The following is an 18,180-nucleotide window of genomic DNA, read 5'->3' as shown; positions in this document are numbered from 1 at the left end:
ATCTTTTTGAAATCTGAATGAAGCAACAAACTAGACAAAGAACACACACACACACACACAAGGAGCATCAGATGGACAGAAAATCTGTCTGAGAGATAAGGAGACAGACAGACAGGCAGATGATTGTCTCCTGCTCTGTTGGTATAAACTGATGTGGCCCATCATGTCCTGTAATGAGTGACAGACTAGCTGCACATAAAAGCCATGAGAGATGGGGAGCCTCGGGAGTCATTACTGAGGACAGAGTAGCTAGGTCAGCATTAATCTTCCTCTTACTTTGCACACTACATGCAATGGTGCATTGTACATTTTAAAGGACTGATTTCACAGGAATAACTCACAAATGAGGGTTTCCATGAGTAAAGTGCAGTACGGCTCCAACAGAAGTCACACGACAAAATATTTAGTTGGCGGTTTGATTTAGCAATAAATAGAACTATATGGTGGCAACCGCACTGCAACAACCCAAAACACATGCAGGAGGAGAAACGAGCTGCATATTCACAAACGCTGCAGATTAAAAATCACACAAATACACACAAACCCCAAAACACGCGCAGGCCAGAAAACACACACAAACCCCAAAACACATGCAGGACAGAAAACACACACAAACCCCAAAACACACGCAGGCCAGAAAACACACACAAACCCCAAAACACACGCAGGACAGAAAACACACACAAACCTTTTATTACATCTCAAAGTTGAATAATTTCATATTAAAGAGTAAAACTAAACCCCTAAACCACTTTTTTTCAGGTTAAAACTAGTGTATAAGGCTATCTAGTAATATTATTCACTGATCCAGGTCCAACTCTTGGTAGTTTTGTGTAAAGGATTTCAATCTTTACAACTGTTTATAGTGTATTTCCGTGTGAAAAGAACCCCAAAAAAACCTAGTCTCGCGACTCCAGCTGTGCAGCTGGGTGGAAGTGAGATCGCAGCAGTGTAAATTGGCGGAGCAGTGCAAACCAGAGCACAGTGCATCCATTCTGCCTAGCAACAATTAATACTATTTTCTGATTGGCTGATAGGTCGCTAATTTAAGACAGCTGTATGAATGATCTACGCAGAGCAATCTGCCTTTGCATCATCGATTCATAGATTATTAATTTATGTGCGGTGACTTTTATCACTTACCAGTGTGAGAAATGTCGTGTGAGTGTGTAAAGTTATGGAAAAACGTGTGTCTCACGCTGAATGCAGTTATAAGCTGCTACCGGAAATACCACAGCAAGCTGCCGCTAACGCGATTTGCATTTGCTGTCACTCGATCATCAGTGCTCACTCACCCCTCCTCCTCCCACTCAATGATAACTCCCTGCCCACTTTTTGTAGATTTTCAAAATCAAGCATTGGGCGGAGTTAACCTCAGACCAGGAGTTTAATAAAGGTCTTTTAATAAAGTAAAAATTAAGTAGTCCCCAAGCATCATAACGGCTGGTCGTAGAGCTGCACGAAAACGAGCGCTCTCACAGACCCGAGCACTTCTGTTTTTGAGTGCACTTCAGTTGTCATTTCTGTCGACCGAGAGGGGCAAACGCACTACAACGAAACGGGAGGAGAAACGAGCTACATATTCACAAATGTGAAATTTGTGTGTGTTTTCGTTTCTGCTTGTGTTTTGGCTTTCTGCTGATCATTTTTCTTTTGGAGCGCGTTTCTCACGTTGCATTTGTTTTTGTTTTTGTTTGTGTTTTTGAATCTGCTGAGTTTGTGAATATGCAAGTCATTTCTCTTTCTGCATGTGTTTTGGGTCGTTGCAGTGCGTTTGCCCCTGTCGGCCATCGTAGAAATCAGTCCCACAGTACAGAATTAAAGAAGGAAATTAAAAAAAATCTTGAACTGACACTTTCGTAATTAAAAGAGCCAATATTACTCTGTAGACTTAACCCCAGGACACAAGTAAAACTCAGAGTTCACACAGCGAAGAAGAGAGAGGTGTGAAGACACCGTTACTGTGCCAGTGTGTGTGTGTGTTTGGGGGGTAGGTGGGTGAATGTGTGAATGTGTGAGTGAGAAAGAAAAAGAAAAAGGATGTAGAAGGAGAGGCTCTGTGACTACACTCTTCAATCCTCTCTCTCACCCTTTTTCTCACCTCCATCTTGTCTTTTATTTTTTGACACAATGCTTTTCCAACTGTATCTCTAAAAACATTTGGTGCCTTTGCATCTACAACAAATAGCTATCTCTCTTACTGATATCTTTCCTTGATTGCCCTCCTCTTCCTCCTCTCCCAACACATCAACTTTTATCCTTCATCTCTACCTTTAATGTGCTAAAAGAAGCTGTGTAAGAATAAATGAATTGTATTGAGTCATAAAATGACCATGATATGATTACATTGTGTTAAACTGACATACTGGCTTAACTGATGCAAATGCAAACGCAAATACATTTATGTTTATGTTGTGGAAAAGGGGTATAAATGTAGCTCCTTGTAGATTTGTCTTTAGGGACTCAAGGTTTTGGATTGCAGCAGGTTTAAACCCTCGCTGCATACATGAACACAGTCCATCTCCTTGCCCTGCTTTCTTTTTCATCGTAGCACGTCTAAGACCATAAATTATCTTGCATTCTACCCTCTCCTCTCTTTGCTGCCATTTCTTTCACATTAACCTTTTCTCTCTCATCCCTCCTCATCCCTTCCCTTTACCACCACTCTTAACTTCTGGTTGCCGTTTCTTCCCCCCTCATTTTTGTTTTGCCCTCTGTGTGCGGTCAATCCAAGTCATGCTGCTTATCTTACCTAAAAGGCTTGTGCAATGTTCTCTCAGACTGCGTTGGGTTTCTTGTATAATGACACAATAGCCGACAGTCTCATACAGTTTGTTTATTCAGTGTATTTACTGAATTACCAATGGCTATTTAGCCTATAGTACCTCACTGCCAAAGCAGCAGGGTTCAGGCAAATTGGCATAGCAGGTGTCTTATAACAGACAGACCAATCTGCTCTGGTAGGTATTCTAGCCAAGAAGCATTTAGACTGGCTGGAAGGGGAGAGAAATATGTTGATTGCAGAGTGAACTGCCTGAATCAGGTAGACTCGCTGCATTTACTCCCACATGAGTTTGAGCATGCACATGCACAGCCAAACAGACTGATTCATGCAAATGTGAAGAGTTAAAAAAGAAAGAATGACGTACCTCGACAAACATTGCAGCATCTACCATCAGGTAAGATCTGCTCACTGACAGTGCAGTTGATCTCTGGGCACGTTTCTGTTATTTTCACCATCAGGCCATTCTGGGGGGACAGGAAAGAGGTGAAACACCAGTAATCTAGAGAAGTAATTTAATTAAAAAAACAATAAGGTCAACATAAAGTCAAGCCAAATGAAACCCTGCTTTTTAGGAAGAATAAATAAATAAAACATTTCTGAAGCTCACCACTTCAGTCTGAACATTATGATTTTGAAATCACAAAGTAAGAGTGGCACCGCTTTTGAAATATCTAAATAAACACCTCCAGTAAAAAAAATGTTGCCATGAAAACAGGGACAACAGAAAAGACTGTATCCTGCATTTCTCTCCATCCTCACTGGTATTTCAGAGTTTCGATTCAAGTAAAATGTTTAAAACAAAATAAGTAACTCTAGACAAGCGGCATTATTTAAAAAATCCCCTTTAACCAGTTAAATCAGATTATTCCATATGTTAAATTAAAGTCAAATAACCTAACTGTTGAATTCATTGAGTAAACAAATGGTTTTGAAAATTTCACATTGCTTTTAACTGACAAAGTCCTATTGAGCAATTGAAAATTCAGATGATGACTCCATCTATGTTGTGATACAGAGGACTGCACACATTTGACATACAGTCTATCTTAATAAGGCAGTGCTGTTGTTGCTCCTGAGGACAATGAGGACAGTGAGTGGAACCAGCAGTGATAAGTAGAAGACTGAAATAATGAGCAACAGTGAGACAGTGTCAGTGAGGGTAATGGCAGTAAGGAATGGTGTGAAGACAATGAGTCAGGCCCGAAAAAAAAAAAAAAAAACCCAGGGGACAATGGAAATGATGGCCAGTGGGAAAAAAAAAAAAAAAAAACTACATTGGCCTAACATAGGCTATACACAGGGAAATCAAAGAAAAGACAAAAACTGATCTGGTGAGTTTCATGAGTGACACATTATCAACAGGGGCATTTCATATCCAGTGTAGAGATGTTTGTACTGTATATACACTGAATTAATAATTCATTTTGTTTGATCAGAAATATCCTGTAATTGAAGAACAAATTCTAAACAAAATATGTTTATTACAATGGGTGTGATTTTGGGAAATATAACACTGTAACTGTATAGGCCTGAATACACTACAGATGTGTTTTCATGTGCTTTCCAGGAAATACATTCAATGCTTCCTCGTATTATTTTTCTTCACTGTTATTAATCTTTAACGTAATTAATTAAAGCTATACTATTTTTACACTAAGCACACATTATGTAAGAAACCCATTATTGCCTAGATGTTAGTTAACTAATAGTAAAATATTAAATAACTCAAAAGTATGCAAGATTGTAGTCAATGGACAAAAAAGATACCAATAAATACACATAATGAGGTTTTTTGTTGAAAAAAAAACTTGGTATACATTGTCCTGTCTCTCCCCCTTTCTCCAGTGTATTCTTTATATTATTCACTGTTGCTGTTGACAGGGTTGGTCAGACATAACTACTGTCTGTGTGGATGAGAGAAAATGTAATAGATAAAATCTAATAGGGAGGAAGTAATGCAACATTGCAAATGCCAATGGCAAAGACGAGTTAGTCAGAAGGCAGAAATTTGCAGCAACCTCTGAACCTGTCCCATCTAAAAATAATTTGTCCACAATTAACTATTTAAAAGTGTTCACATTCAGGAGTAAAGGATGGCTTTAAAGAGGAACTATGCAGTATTTTTACCCTAATTTAACAGATTCAGCTTCATTATGACAGTTAAATTGCTTGTTGCGGGGAGATTGGGGGTTGTTTTCCACTCCCCCTACCATCTATTAGCGGGAATCCAGCCTTGCAAGGTTAGGGCTGTCAAACAGTCTTGGGTCTCGCAAGATACCCTTATAGCCAGGTGCCAAGTCAGCTTTATCTTTATTATAAACATTCATCATGGCAGAGGCGGCAAAGAAGTAGCAAAGAAAATCATTGTTGGAAACAACTGTCTGACCAAGTGATGGGCCTCACACAAGTAAACATCGGGCTGACATTTTTAGATTGTGAGAAGCATGCAAAACGCATGCTGACTGGCATGGACATGGCTCCATGGCTTGTGTTTTGCGAGTCTGTTGAAAATAAATGCACATGGCCAGGAGTGGGCAAGGCAGGGGTGTTTGTCAGTGGTGAGTTTTTTCAACAGTGAGGATAAATCGGTAGACAATGGATGGATGTTTACGGTGGTGTTGTATAAATATATACTCTGAAACTGTAGGGGGAGCTCCATAGTGAAAAATGCAAAAAAAAAAGGGGCCAGACTTGTTTTGCTTTACCTGCTTGAAGCTACACGCAACATACTGATGTTTCAGGGTCTCAGGAGTCTAATAATGAGTCAAGGAATCCATTTTGTGGCTCTCTGTACCCAATTATTGCTTAAATGTTTTGTTTTTTCTTTCACTTTAAAGATACATGGCCTGTGAGTAAAGAAAGCTAACCTCTGTTTTATGTTGACCTGGAATAATGACTTTAATTACTGTATAACACATGCAATGATGAAGTGGCAATTCAAATCAGGCCTATGTGTTGCTTATAACTTCCTCTAATTATGTGGATATCTTGTCATTAGAGAGAAGGAGAAAAAAGGCATATAGAAAAGACTGGGGTATGGCCTGCTGGCTAATTGAATAATAAGCAGAACAGCTGACCACCACACACCACGCTTACACATTTAGACTGAGAGTAAAATGTTGCAGGGTGATCTGATTGGAAAACAGAGGCTCATCATAAAAAGGGTTACCTTGCATTCCCTGCAGCTCTCGGATAAAACATGCTGGCCTTCAGCAAAATCTTGTCCCATGTAGGAACATTTTGCTGTGGAAAAACAAAACAGACCTGCTTCAACACTCGCAAGATAAGTTCAGTACATAAAACCAGAAATTAGAAGTATGTCCCCCCCTAATATGAGCTCCTACCAATACTGAGCATATAGTGAGCATCTAAGATTGTACAGTATGTGGAACATTTCACAGACTGAGCTTCTGCAGTTTATTTCATTAGAAACTTGTTCTTGGCTAGTATGCATAAACACAGAGGAAATGTATTAGCACATTAAGAATACAACAGAGGATAGCCTTATACATATTCCTCTGGCAATGAAGCAGAAATAGAAAATGAAGTATATGATATAAAGTCCTGCTTTTCTCCTCTCTAGGGTACAAATCCACAGAGCCCTCAGTCGCAGCTCCGGAGCACTGCTCCGAAGTGCGGCTCCCTCGTTCATCTTTGCTAGGGCACTGATGTTCACAAGGATGGTATAGGAGGGAGAAAGAGTGAGCACAAGGATGGAAGCAGGCAGAGGAGGCCTGGAATTATTCAAAGACTGACTATACTTTAGGGATTTAGTGCCTTGCAGTACAACAAGAGAGACACAGCTGTCCATGGGTCTGCGAACTGTTACCAGATCCGTATGCTTTATAATACAAATGGTGATTTCCAATTCAGCTTCCATGATAATTAGACACCTGTGATATTTGCTGCTGCAGAGAGTTACTCTGATTCCACTGTCACAGCAGAACATCGACCCTAAATCAGTTTCTACAGGTTGTAGTTATACGAAAACATTCATAAGTATGGACTACTCTGCTCCAATGCAAACACAACCTATATTAATGATATCCTAAAAAAAGCTAAACATGTTTCTAGTCCCCTTATTTCTAGAAACACAGTTTCTTTTAGCCCCTTAAAGCAGGAAATATATGCTTGAATGTGTATGTTGTTTAGGAAGTGAATATGTGTATACCAGAAATGTAATGTGTGTCTTTACAATGCTGCATACTGCAATATGTGCTGTAAGCAAAAAAGTGACAGGTGACAAATACATATGACTCATGGAATCTAAAACATATTTCACCAAAGAGGTGAAATTTTCATCAGCATGGCTTTATATGTAATCGTGGCTGTCCTGTTGTTAGTGACATCCTGTGTACAATTTTTGATGGATCAATCAATGGAGTTTTGATGGAGTTTTATTGTGATGGGTAGGTGATCACCCAAGTATGGTCTCATTTAAGTTTGGTAAGAATCTACCCAGTGATTATGTCACAAATGATTATCACATTTTCAAGAAATCCCAATCTCTTATGACGGTCACAAGTGTAAAAACAACAACAAAAATCATATCTCCGTCAAAACAAATTGGCTTTGAATGGAATTTGGTATGTGTATGCAGGCCAGGTTTCATCCATAATCTGGATCAATCTGGTCCAAATTTTGGTGGCCAATTTAAATTTAACATGAGAAGTCCCATTTAACAAGTTCAGGTGTGCATATCTCAGTGATATCTTAACAGATGAGTATGTTATATGTAGGTTAAGTTATATACAGATCCAGAAAGTCTTCTGAATCCAGTGGATCAAAATGTAAAAATGTTAGGAGCTGGTATGTAAAACACAGGAGACCAAGTGTTTAAGCCTTAGTGGAGGTATGTGCTCTCTACGTGTAAAAAAAATAAAAATCCTGCTCTGTCATATCCATTGCTCAACCATCCAGTCAAATGAATATACAATTCTGTGTCGTTGATACTTACGTCTGCATTTCTTACAACAAGTCCCGTCAACATGTACAGGCAGTGAGTCCTCAGAGCAGTTTGCAGGAGGACAGAAAATCCTACGACACTCCACCACACCATTCTGCAAAAAGAAAATCATTTTTTTCCCTTTTCCAACCATCAGAAGCAAAAACCCAACATTCAGCATGTACATGCACCTAAAGTCTACTGTAAAATTCCCTGTGGACACATCTGCTTCCCACTACATCTCACATTACATTTGCACAAGCAGTGAGTGCATTTTATTTCTTTATCTGACCTAACAATAAACTACAGTATACATGTAGTGCTTATTTTCGATGTGGTCGGTACAGAACAGACAAACCCTCTGTGGGCAGCAGCAGTGTAACCACACAAACCAACCCAGCACTGTTCAGAATCCCACCTTCAGGACTGCAATCTGAAACTGGAAAGCTATCATATAAAAATAACAAATCCTGATGTAATTCAGTCCAGATAACAGATTCATCACCGAGCGCTGGATGGCTGATACTGAAATTGAGCAGCCTGCTGATAACAGGTAGTTATTCAAGCCCTGAAGGACTGCCTTCATTTTTGAGGCTGATATCTCTCTCTGTGCATGTCTCTTCATTTCGTGAGTCATCGCATATGGTTCCCCCAGGATGCCGCAGTTATCAGTTAATGGTATGTCCACAGGAGGAAATCAGACCAAATAAACTCCACCCTGTGCTTGATGTGCAATGATGCAGCAACTCCAATTCCCGGGGGCTCGGGATGGCCTGATTCAACACATTTCAAAATCTGGCTCTGTATGAGCGCAGGCAGAAAGGCTTATTGGGGGGGCTTATTAGGGTGCATATAGCAGGTAGGGAGAGACCATGCCTGGGCTGCAAAAGAGGGACATATGATGAGAAAGTTAGCGAGGCCAAAGCTTGAGAGTGGAGAATTGCATTTAAAGAACAATGTGCCCTTAGATCATGTTACACTGATACATGTAATGTATCATCCGTTGGTGATCCTGATAGTCTTCCAGAGGTTCATTTGTGAAAAGGATTTGTGATGTGTATTTCTGAATATGTGTCCTTTGACTTTATATGATATACTGTAAAACTTTCATCATAGCATGTATTTTCTGTCTAATTCATACTCCAAATTTCAAATTCCTTTATGAGGGCTGAAAAGTGCACTTGATGTAAAAAATCTTCTTGTTAAATAAAAAAACATGATGACCTGTATTTAAATGCTTATTCTTGTGAGATGTGAGTGAGTGCTTCTACAGTAGGTTGAGGAATGTTGTTTTCCACATCAGTTCACAGTTCCGTTTTTAATAATGGAAACTCAGTGACGCTGATTGGGGACCCTTGGTAGCCCACAATGGTTTTTAGTTCACATCTGACTCACATCTAGCTAATTTAGCAAATCCTGCTGTCGAGCATTTGATAATAGGTGATTAGGAAAATTAGGCCTTAAAATATTACACAAAAAATGTATAATTATTAAATTAGATTTGCTTAAAATAGTAAGCCTCTCATTACTACAACAATTGTCCAGTAAACAGGTTGGGAAAATCTTTGTTTGCAGTGGTAAACTGTTGTTTTTGTGTGGAAGAAATAATAATATATCTTTTTTTGTATAATTGAAAGTGGATGCCTCATCCTTTGACACTGACCTTACATGCACAGTTCCTGCAGTTCTCTTGCTCCACCCACAGCTCCTTATCCCGGTACACCATATTGTTGGTACTGCAGGTCCTCTCGCAGTGACAGCCCTCCAGCTGGGTCAGCCTGGACTCAGCGTAGTTCAACTGAGAACAAGCACAGAATCACCAGTGTCACCAAACTAAACCAAAAGGCTGAGCCCACCACCACCCCTCTTCCTCTGGCATTCCTCCATGTTGGCTTTCACAGAGATCTGTTCCAGTGGGAGCCACTCAAGAGAGGAGCACACAGAAGAATAAGTGATCGTCATTCAGCTCATGCTCCACATCTTAGGCTACAATCTATTGTGAAATGACACAACAGACTGAAACTCCCCAATCCTGCCTCACCCCTTGTATTCCTACAAACTGGTAAGTCCTTCTACGACTTATTTCATAATGAATTATCTCTACAGTTTCCCCTCGACAAAGGTGATGAATCTTTGACTAACAAAAGTCATAAAGCAGAGTCACAGAGGGTGCTGCAATTTTAACAGGATTTATCAACATAGTATCTTGTATCTTTACCAATTTTTAAAACTGCATACTAACAATTTGTTGTGGCAATTATGTTTTTTTTTTTTCAGTAATTGAAGTTATTTTGATGTACAAACCAATACAATATGGGACAATAAAATAAAACTATACATTTTGTTGACTCACTCAATCCTTTATTTAACAGATAAAAGTACAAAGAAATGACTGACAGTGTTTTCACTGACAAAACAAATAGTTTTTTTCTAAAATATAAAAAAAAAAAAAGGTGATGGCTCGAACATGCTAAAAAAGAATAAAAGGTTGGCACAGCTTGCAAGATTTAAAATATCATGTATTGCTGTTCTAGAAGGTACCACAATTAGCAGGTCAGTTGGTCACAGGTGAGGGTATGAAAATAAGGTATAAATAGATTATCCCACAATGGCGTCGTTTTTGCAGGTTTATTATACCGTGGAGATGTTCCATGTATCTCGCTCAGGAACACCATCCCCCACCATTTCTGTGAAACCTGTAAAAAGCCTGATCAAGATTTTTGACAACAGCGTCAAGGGCTGTGAAGAGCTGGAGAGATGGTTGAAGAATGTCGATAAAACTGGCCTTTCTGGTTAAGTCAAGGCTTGGATTTATCAGCATGGAACCCTACCGAGGATCCTTTGGCCTCAGAGTCAGCAGCTATTTGAGGAGATGGGGCAACCAAGGAGTCTGATCAGTATCGCCCTCTATAGTAACACCTGTAAACTGAGGCCCTGCCTGAAATCCATCGAGGAGGAGTTCAAGGTCTTGTGTGCAAGGGAGGTGCTGCAGCTCAGAGACTATAAGGTCGCTGGGGCTGGAGTAGAAGTCAGAACAGGAAGGAAGTGGAGAGCTGTGTCTGCAGTGAAACAGGCTGGTCAGTGCAGTGACCAGAGAATGGGCAGGATTAGGAACCTTTACAACTCCCTGGTTTGACAAGGCTCTGGGAAGGGAGTGCAGGCAACTAATCCAAGATGAGGTAAGGGCAGCTATTGAGGAGGAGAGGTCCAGCAGAGCAGTGGGAATGACACGGCAAGACTAGATGGGAACAAGTAAAGAAGAGAAAGATCTTGTGGGCGGAATGGCAGGCAGAATCACACTGCATTAAGTTCCTAATCCAGGCAGTCTATGACTTCCTTCCCAGCCCTTCCAACCTGCACTGCTGGGGCTTGAGCAAAACACCTGCTTGCTCTGTGCCAGCGTAAGGGGACCCTTGAGCATATCTTGAGCTGCTGCCCAAAGGCTCTGGGAGAGGGTCGCTACTATTTGCACAAAGAGTACTCAAGACCAGCTGCAGGAGATTGAAACCCTCAAGCGGACAATCAACTTTATTCTTGCAGGAGAGAAACCATCAAGGACACCCAAGCCAACAACTGGGATGCTCAATACTGCACTAGACAGGCAGCTGATGGTGGATTTGGCTACCCAAGTCCACCATCAGCTGCCTGTCAGCAACAGCTTAAATTCCCCCAGCATGTAACCAAGACCACCCTTATATTACTGGTGTCAGAGAGGAGTAAGAAAATCATCATGCTGGAACTTACAGTGCCTTGGGAGGAGGCCTTTGAGAGCAAGAGAAAAAAGTATGGCCTTGTCAGCGACAGCCACAGACAAGAATAGAGGTGGGGTGCACAGGTTTTGTAGGGCAGTCCCTCTGTAGAGCCTAAACTGCACTCGGCATCACAGGAGACAAATTCGTTTTTTTCAGAGCCAAACTGCCCCTGATTGGGATCTGCTTGGTTAAACGTGCAGTCTGCGTTATTATTGAAGGATCACTTAAAGTTTCTTAAGTATACAGTATCTACAATGATAATCCAAACCTGGCTGTTCCACTGTTCTGCCTCCACCCCTCTGATACATCTTCTCCCTGGCCAAAGTGTCAGGTAGAACAGACTCGCCACAAAATGAAACAAAAAAGAAATACAATCCTGGATGTCGCCAAGGCTTTTTACAACATTTAGAGGAATCCCTGCTGGCTGCAGGATAACTCGGTACGCTGTGAGCAGTTGAGATGTGTCCTGTCAAAGCCCCAAACAAAATGTTTGAAATGCACTTTCAAAGGCCGGGAGGCTGCCTTAAGGCACCACAGAGGAATACCTTCACTGTACATCAGGAGCACAGTGATACTGAACAAAGGAGTCAGAGGCTATAATGTATCTCCTATACTTCAGGCCAACAGACATGAGATAAATCATAATAATTAAAAACAAAGAGCTGATGGAAATATACAAACAAAGATCTGCCAACCTTTGTTCTTTTTTTGTCTGTAGCTGAAACAAATTCCAGTGCACTTCAGTCTTGGGCACATATTTCAAATCCAGATCTTGGAAGTCAAATGAAAGCAAATGAAACCACACACTTAAACTCTACAACCTCATCAGAGCATCCTAAAATGTAAGTGTTGGTAATAAGGTTTCTGGGTTTGGAGCAAAGTATGACTTTCGCTTAGCCCACCAAACCCAGCCTAAATGTTCAAGCACAAATGCAGTGAAGTGAGAAACCAAGAGTGATGTAAGCAACAAAACAACTTGAATAAAACACCACAATGAAGAGGAAAACATGGCCAACCTAATTTCAGCTTTGACACTTAACTGAGCATCATGAGCCCCACTGTGCACTGTGAATAAAACATTACGTGTCTTGCATTTCTATTAAATTAAAGGGAATATTCTGCTGTCCTTTTTAGACATTTTTTATTTGTTTATCCTAAGATAGTTGATTTGTCACAGACAGGCCATATATACTATACATACACACACACTAATGTTATGGCATATGCATAAAAGGTTGCAATGAGCTATTTCTGTACAATGTTTTGGTATACCATATGTTTGGGCTCCTTCTCATGAGCACACATGTGCTGCATATACCATGCAGATGCCTCAACACAACAAGGCTTATTTTTATTTCACTTTGCCCCGTCACTACCTGCCACATAGTCAGGACCAAGCAATTATTTGCCACATGCTAAATGTGTCTGCACAGAAACAAAGAGTCATTTTAAGATGGTTATACTCCCAACTGGAACCCAAATGAGCATTGAGGTCATGTGGCAGTAGTATGAAGTGTGTTCATGGGCTGGAGACAGTAGTGACAATGTGTTGGGGAAATGTTCTTCACACACACACATTTATGCAGATGTCCTGTCCTCTAAATGGTTCAAGCTCTCCCCCGTGGCTCCAGAGCAGAGTGCACATTGCCTCTTAACCTCCTGTTGTGCCAGTACAGTTGACTGACACCTTTTGAACCCTGTATGTGGCTGTCATACTCTATTTGTTTCATAAAACAGGGGATAGTATATACTGTATCTATATATTCTCTTCTGTTGATGTGAAAGTAGAAAAACACCCACCATTCTCTTACAAAAAAATTGCAAAAATGTACCTTTCACTTTTTTTTTTTTTTTTTTCTTTTTTTGTTTATTACAGATTGAAACAAATAACGAACCCTAAACAGATACAATGACAGTGTATAACAATTCCATTGTGTAATTTACCACTGGGATCCAACATATGTGCTATTCTCACATGCATATTTCATAAATTTCTACATAAAACCACTACAATACAGGTTTACTTAAATGACTGACAGAATAATGTTTTCTCTCCACACATCAAGGACATTCATTTTGTTTTTCTTGTTTTTTTCATTTTTAAGGAACTGTATAAAATTAAACAAAAATGAGGTGATAAAGAACATCATCTGTCACTGACTACAATAGAGAAGGATATGATTTATTAATTTCCATGTTTGTCTATTTGTTTTGTCAGTTTATGTGGAATTTTAATCATTTTCCTCTGACACAGTTGGAAACATTTTACATATTCAGTCCATCTATTTGTCTCTGGAAAGTCTCTAAATTCTAGTTTTGCTGTGTCTTGTACATTCTCCTAAGTTGATACAAAGCCTGGTGAGCTGGTAATTCTAATTGACAGTGTAGGAATCTGTCCATTGTACTTATTGTTCTTACCTTCAGGGTCATCTTGGCCAGGAGCTCCTGAAGGTCCATGATGCCTTGCACAAGGCTCAAGAAATCACTGCAGGTCGGACAAGCTCAACGGAGGAAGAGTAAGCACCAAAACAGACAAGAAAAGGAGACATAAAGCAGAGGAGAAGCAATTAGATAGTAGATAAACAGAGCAAAAATAAATCTTTAGACTGACTATATTAATTGGACTTAGCACATGGTGGCCAAAAACAAAAGAACAGGAAGCCTCATGAATCTGTTTACTCTTTGTCTCAGGCTTGTGGTGTAGTATCAATAATAAAGCAACAAGGTGTGATTATACACCTTATTGATTGGTGACAGAGATGGCAGCAAAGTGTTGACCTCATATCTATATCTGTCTGACAGTAAACTGATGGAGAAACAAGGTGATGAGAGGAGTCTACACTCAGTCCGAATAACAGCAAAATGAAGATTAGGGAAGTAGAAGACGAAGGAAAAATAGAGGGAGTCTTTGCCTGTGATCAGTGGACAGAGGTCACAACCAGATAACACATTGCTCATTACAATCCAATTTTATAATGGTGCACAGAAATGGCCAAGGTTATTTTTTTCTTTATACCTCAGCTCTCAGGCTCAGTGTGTGTTCAGAACATAGTGTGTGACTTTATCATCATTATACTTACTGCGGTTAAGGTTAGGACACTGTGTGATATAGCCATTGGGAGTGAAAATCAGCTTCACATCCTGGATAATGCCCTAGCAAGAAAAGACGGAAGGGGGTGCAAGGAAAAAACAGAAAGAGATAAGTGCATATATGCTCAATGGCTTATCATAATCATAAATACTTAGATTAGCATACAAACATGTACACAAAGTGGATAGATATAGATAGATCCATACATCTGCATTCATAATACACACAACTGAACAAAACAGACTTCATTGTCTCGTTAACAAATATTTACTTATTTATAGTATTTTATACAATGCTCTTAATGTTCTCAGTGCAACACAAGAATATTGCTGGCTTTACACACAACCATTTCCATTACCATCCTGGATTAAACTGCTGTTCTTCATCCTTAAAATGTGTGTATATTATTTTTATCTCATTTTATTTGGAAGTAAATTATTGCTTGCTTTGAATATTATTTGTGCTGATTTAAACTGAATTTGATCCGGAAGTTTTAGAGCTTGTATTTGTAAGAGGGGTTAATTTTGTGGTCTCTATGTATTATTTATTTATTGATCTGATTGCCCTTTACTGCATTATATATATATATATATATATATATATATATATATATAAAATTGTATATACAATTATTCATATTATTATTATTATTATTATTATTATTATTATTAATAATAATAATAATAATAATAATAATAGTAATAGTAATTATATATATATATATAAATATATATATAGAATACATAATACATTGGTTGAATATTGCTTTTGTAGTCAGGTCAAGTCAAGTAGTTTTATTTGTCAAATGTACTATATGTACGACATACAGCACAGATGAAATTGCAGTCCTCTCAGACCCACGGTGCAAAACAGGCAGTTACATTGTACGTGTTTTCCCACAAGATATTGGTTTTATCTGCAAATAATCTGGTCCAAAAACTGACCCTTGAGTTACCACACATGTTATATTCATAAATCCAGATTTATATTTATATATTATTATTGTTATATTTATATTGATGTATTTGTACAAATTGTTCCCTGTTAATTATGTAGCTCTTTAACCAGTCCAAAACAATACCTTGGGAACCATATATTAGTGGTTTTACAATACCATCCATAACACTCTTCACTGTGACCATATCAATATGCACATGTGTTACTGAGGTTAGGTTTGGGCAAAAAAGACAGGGTTAGGCAGTAAAAATTAAAAAGTTGGTATAGGGAGTCGAACACGTCACTGAGCCGCCTGCCGGTGTTGGCTTTGGCGACGCTACTAGATACCACTTCCAAGGTACTACCAGGTTGCTGTCATGTATACAACTGCTAGGGGCGCTGGTTTTTAAAACGTAGACGTAGGTCGTAATTCCTGCATACGACCTATATGTACGTTTCATTGGAGGACAGTCTCTTCCAGTCACACTGGTTTTGTTCTTAAAGCCATTGACAATATCATAAATTAATTTTTCTTCCACTGCTCTTAAAAACATTGAGCTATTGTTTCTCTCAACATAATCTGCAGCATCTCTTTCTGTCCCATCAACATTTGTTATCATGTAATGTTTTAAATATCTTTAAAACGTTTCATATGCTTTGTTGACTTAATTTTCTTCATATACTGTATGATATTCCAATTTTGTTTCAATAGTTCATTTTTGAAAATGTTCTGCGTCTTCTCTGTTCTAATTCTTTTATATACAATGTTACTGTGGTCTCTGTTATCCTTATAATTTCAATTATAAACTGGTAAATGATCACTAATATCATTGATTAAAAAGCCTTAAAACTAAACCCAGAGAACAGTTGAGGTTGAACTCATCTCGATGTGGATAAAATGCATGTTTTGTTTTATCATGTGTATTTGATTGTGGAAAAAATAAAATAAAATGTCTAATATTCTGTGCAAGATGTGTATTTCCTGTTATACTTTGCTGCATTACAAAGTCTATATTGCCATTTTTCTTTGTTTACTGGAAAACAGCATGCTTCTACTTCTTATCTATTTTTCCCCTTCATGGTACGTATGTATGTGTAATTTGTAATAACGGTACCATCATACTGCCTAGTGACAACAGAAGTACATTAGCCACTGGCTACAGTCCAGCATATTTACATGTTCTTGCTCATTAATGTACATTGTTCCTATACTAAATTAATACATTAATAAATAAGGATGAGTTTTTATAGGTCAAAGATATAAATCACCTTTATAAAAGATGTACAGTGTTGCATGTAACCAGATCTGCACTACAGTAACACACTGTGCATACTGCGCTGAAGTATCAAATATACTAAGCACAAAAGTAAATGTTCTGAAAGCAACAAGACTCTCTCTCTCTCTTTACCAAACTGTCTGTCAATCACTGTGAATGACAGGCTGTGGTGCAGGGCTTTGTGATGACCACAGGGAACAACCTTGGAAAACAAAGCGCCTCTCTAATGGAAAACACCAGGCTACACACACACACAAGCACAATGGAGTTAATACATTTTCACCGTGTCTTCAAAGTGGACACTTAAACATGCTGGAACATTGGAATTCATGACCTTAAGCAGAGTTGGCTTCAACTCATCTCGATTGTATGTGTTTTATATGAAAATTATTTACAGTTGATTTGGTTGGCCTGGGTGCATGTGACACCTGCCTCTTTTTCACACAGACAATGAGAAAAGCTTTGAGGTGAACAGGCTTGCAGCATAGACTGAAAACAAACACTCACTCTGTCCCACATAAACAACACACACACACAATGAAAGTTAGTAAGTATCAGATGGTGAGGAAGAGATTGTCACGCTCATTCAGAATGTGGATCATGGTTGTCTGTGCTGATGGTGATTTACAGGAGCCCTGACTACACATCACTGTCAGTGATCAGCAGGTAATCTCATCTCATTCTTGCTTTCCCGCACATACACAAACACACAAAAGAATGAAGAAAGTGCACACCGATGTTTTTTGATGTTGTTTTTTTGGCAAAATAATATCTATTTCCCCACATGGTACTAAGAGTCCAATTGACTGTCTGTACCTTACAGTACTATATTTTTCAATGCTTTATATTTCAAAGGAACACAAAACAACCATAAAACCCTTCATCACAATCTGAATAACGCAATATCCTCAGTGAAACAAAAATTAAATTGACACTAAATATAATTAATAATTATGTTTGTAGTCAAGAAGTAATCAAATCAGTGCAAACTAGTTTATGGAAATACCTAGAAGATGCAGCTAGGACACATCATCAGTAATGAATCTAGGGTCACGGGCTGTTTTGGGTCTCAGATCATCAGACACCATCACCCGGCGACCCAGCCGGGGTTGATCAGACACTGGCTTGTGTCCAAGCAGCGCGTTACTCCATGCTTCACCCCTCCTGATCCACAACCACCTAGAAGCTTTTTTCTGCTGCTTCGCTGATGTTTCTGGTGGCTTTCCTCTCTGGCAACCCTCTTATGCCAAGGAGCCTTAGCACTCGGTGCAGAGATTGCCCTGGAAACCCCCTGCAGACCACCTCGATCAGCTCACAGCGGGCCCTCCAACCGTTGGCTCTGCAGGCCTCTACCTGCTCAAGATATTTGGGCCTCCTCTATCTGGCCTTCCCAG

At 39.2% G+C, this 18,180-nt stretch overlaps 1 protein-coding gene across 2 annotated transcripts in view; it reads right to left on the bottom strand.

Annotated features, from left to right (window-relative positions):
- LOC131459443 (protein kinase C-binding protein NELL1-like) overlaps positions 1-18,180 on the bottom strand; it is a 223,294-nt gene that overhangs the window by 130,986 nt on the left and 74,128 nt on the right. For both annotated transcript variants that reach the window (XM_058629295.1, XM_058629296.1), the window contains exons 6-11: positions 14,563-14,635; positions 13,901-13,983; positions 9,394-9,528; positions 7,743-7,845; positions 5,955-6,028; positions 3,150-3,249 (exon numbers count right to left, since the gene is read on the bottom strand). In XM_058629295.1, the coding sequence (XP_058485278.1) occupies positions 3,150-3,249; positions 5,955-6,028; positions 7,743-7,845; positions 9,394-9,528; positions 13,901-13,983; positions 14,563-14,635 (568 nt within the window). The remainder of the gene's footprint in view (positions 1-3,149; positions 3,250-5,954; positions 6,029-7,742; positions 7,846-9,393; positions 9,529-13,900; positions 13,984-14,562; positions 14,636-18,180) is intronic.

Source organism: Solea solea, chromosome 5 (assembly GCF_958295425.1).
Source record: "Solea solea chromosome 5, fSolSol10.1, whole genome shotgun sequence".
Lineage (NCBI taxonomy): Eukaryota > Metazoa > Chordata > Actinopteri > Pleuronectiformes > Soleidae > Solea > Solea solea.
This window is presented reverse-complemented; position numbering and strand designations above follow the sequence as displayed.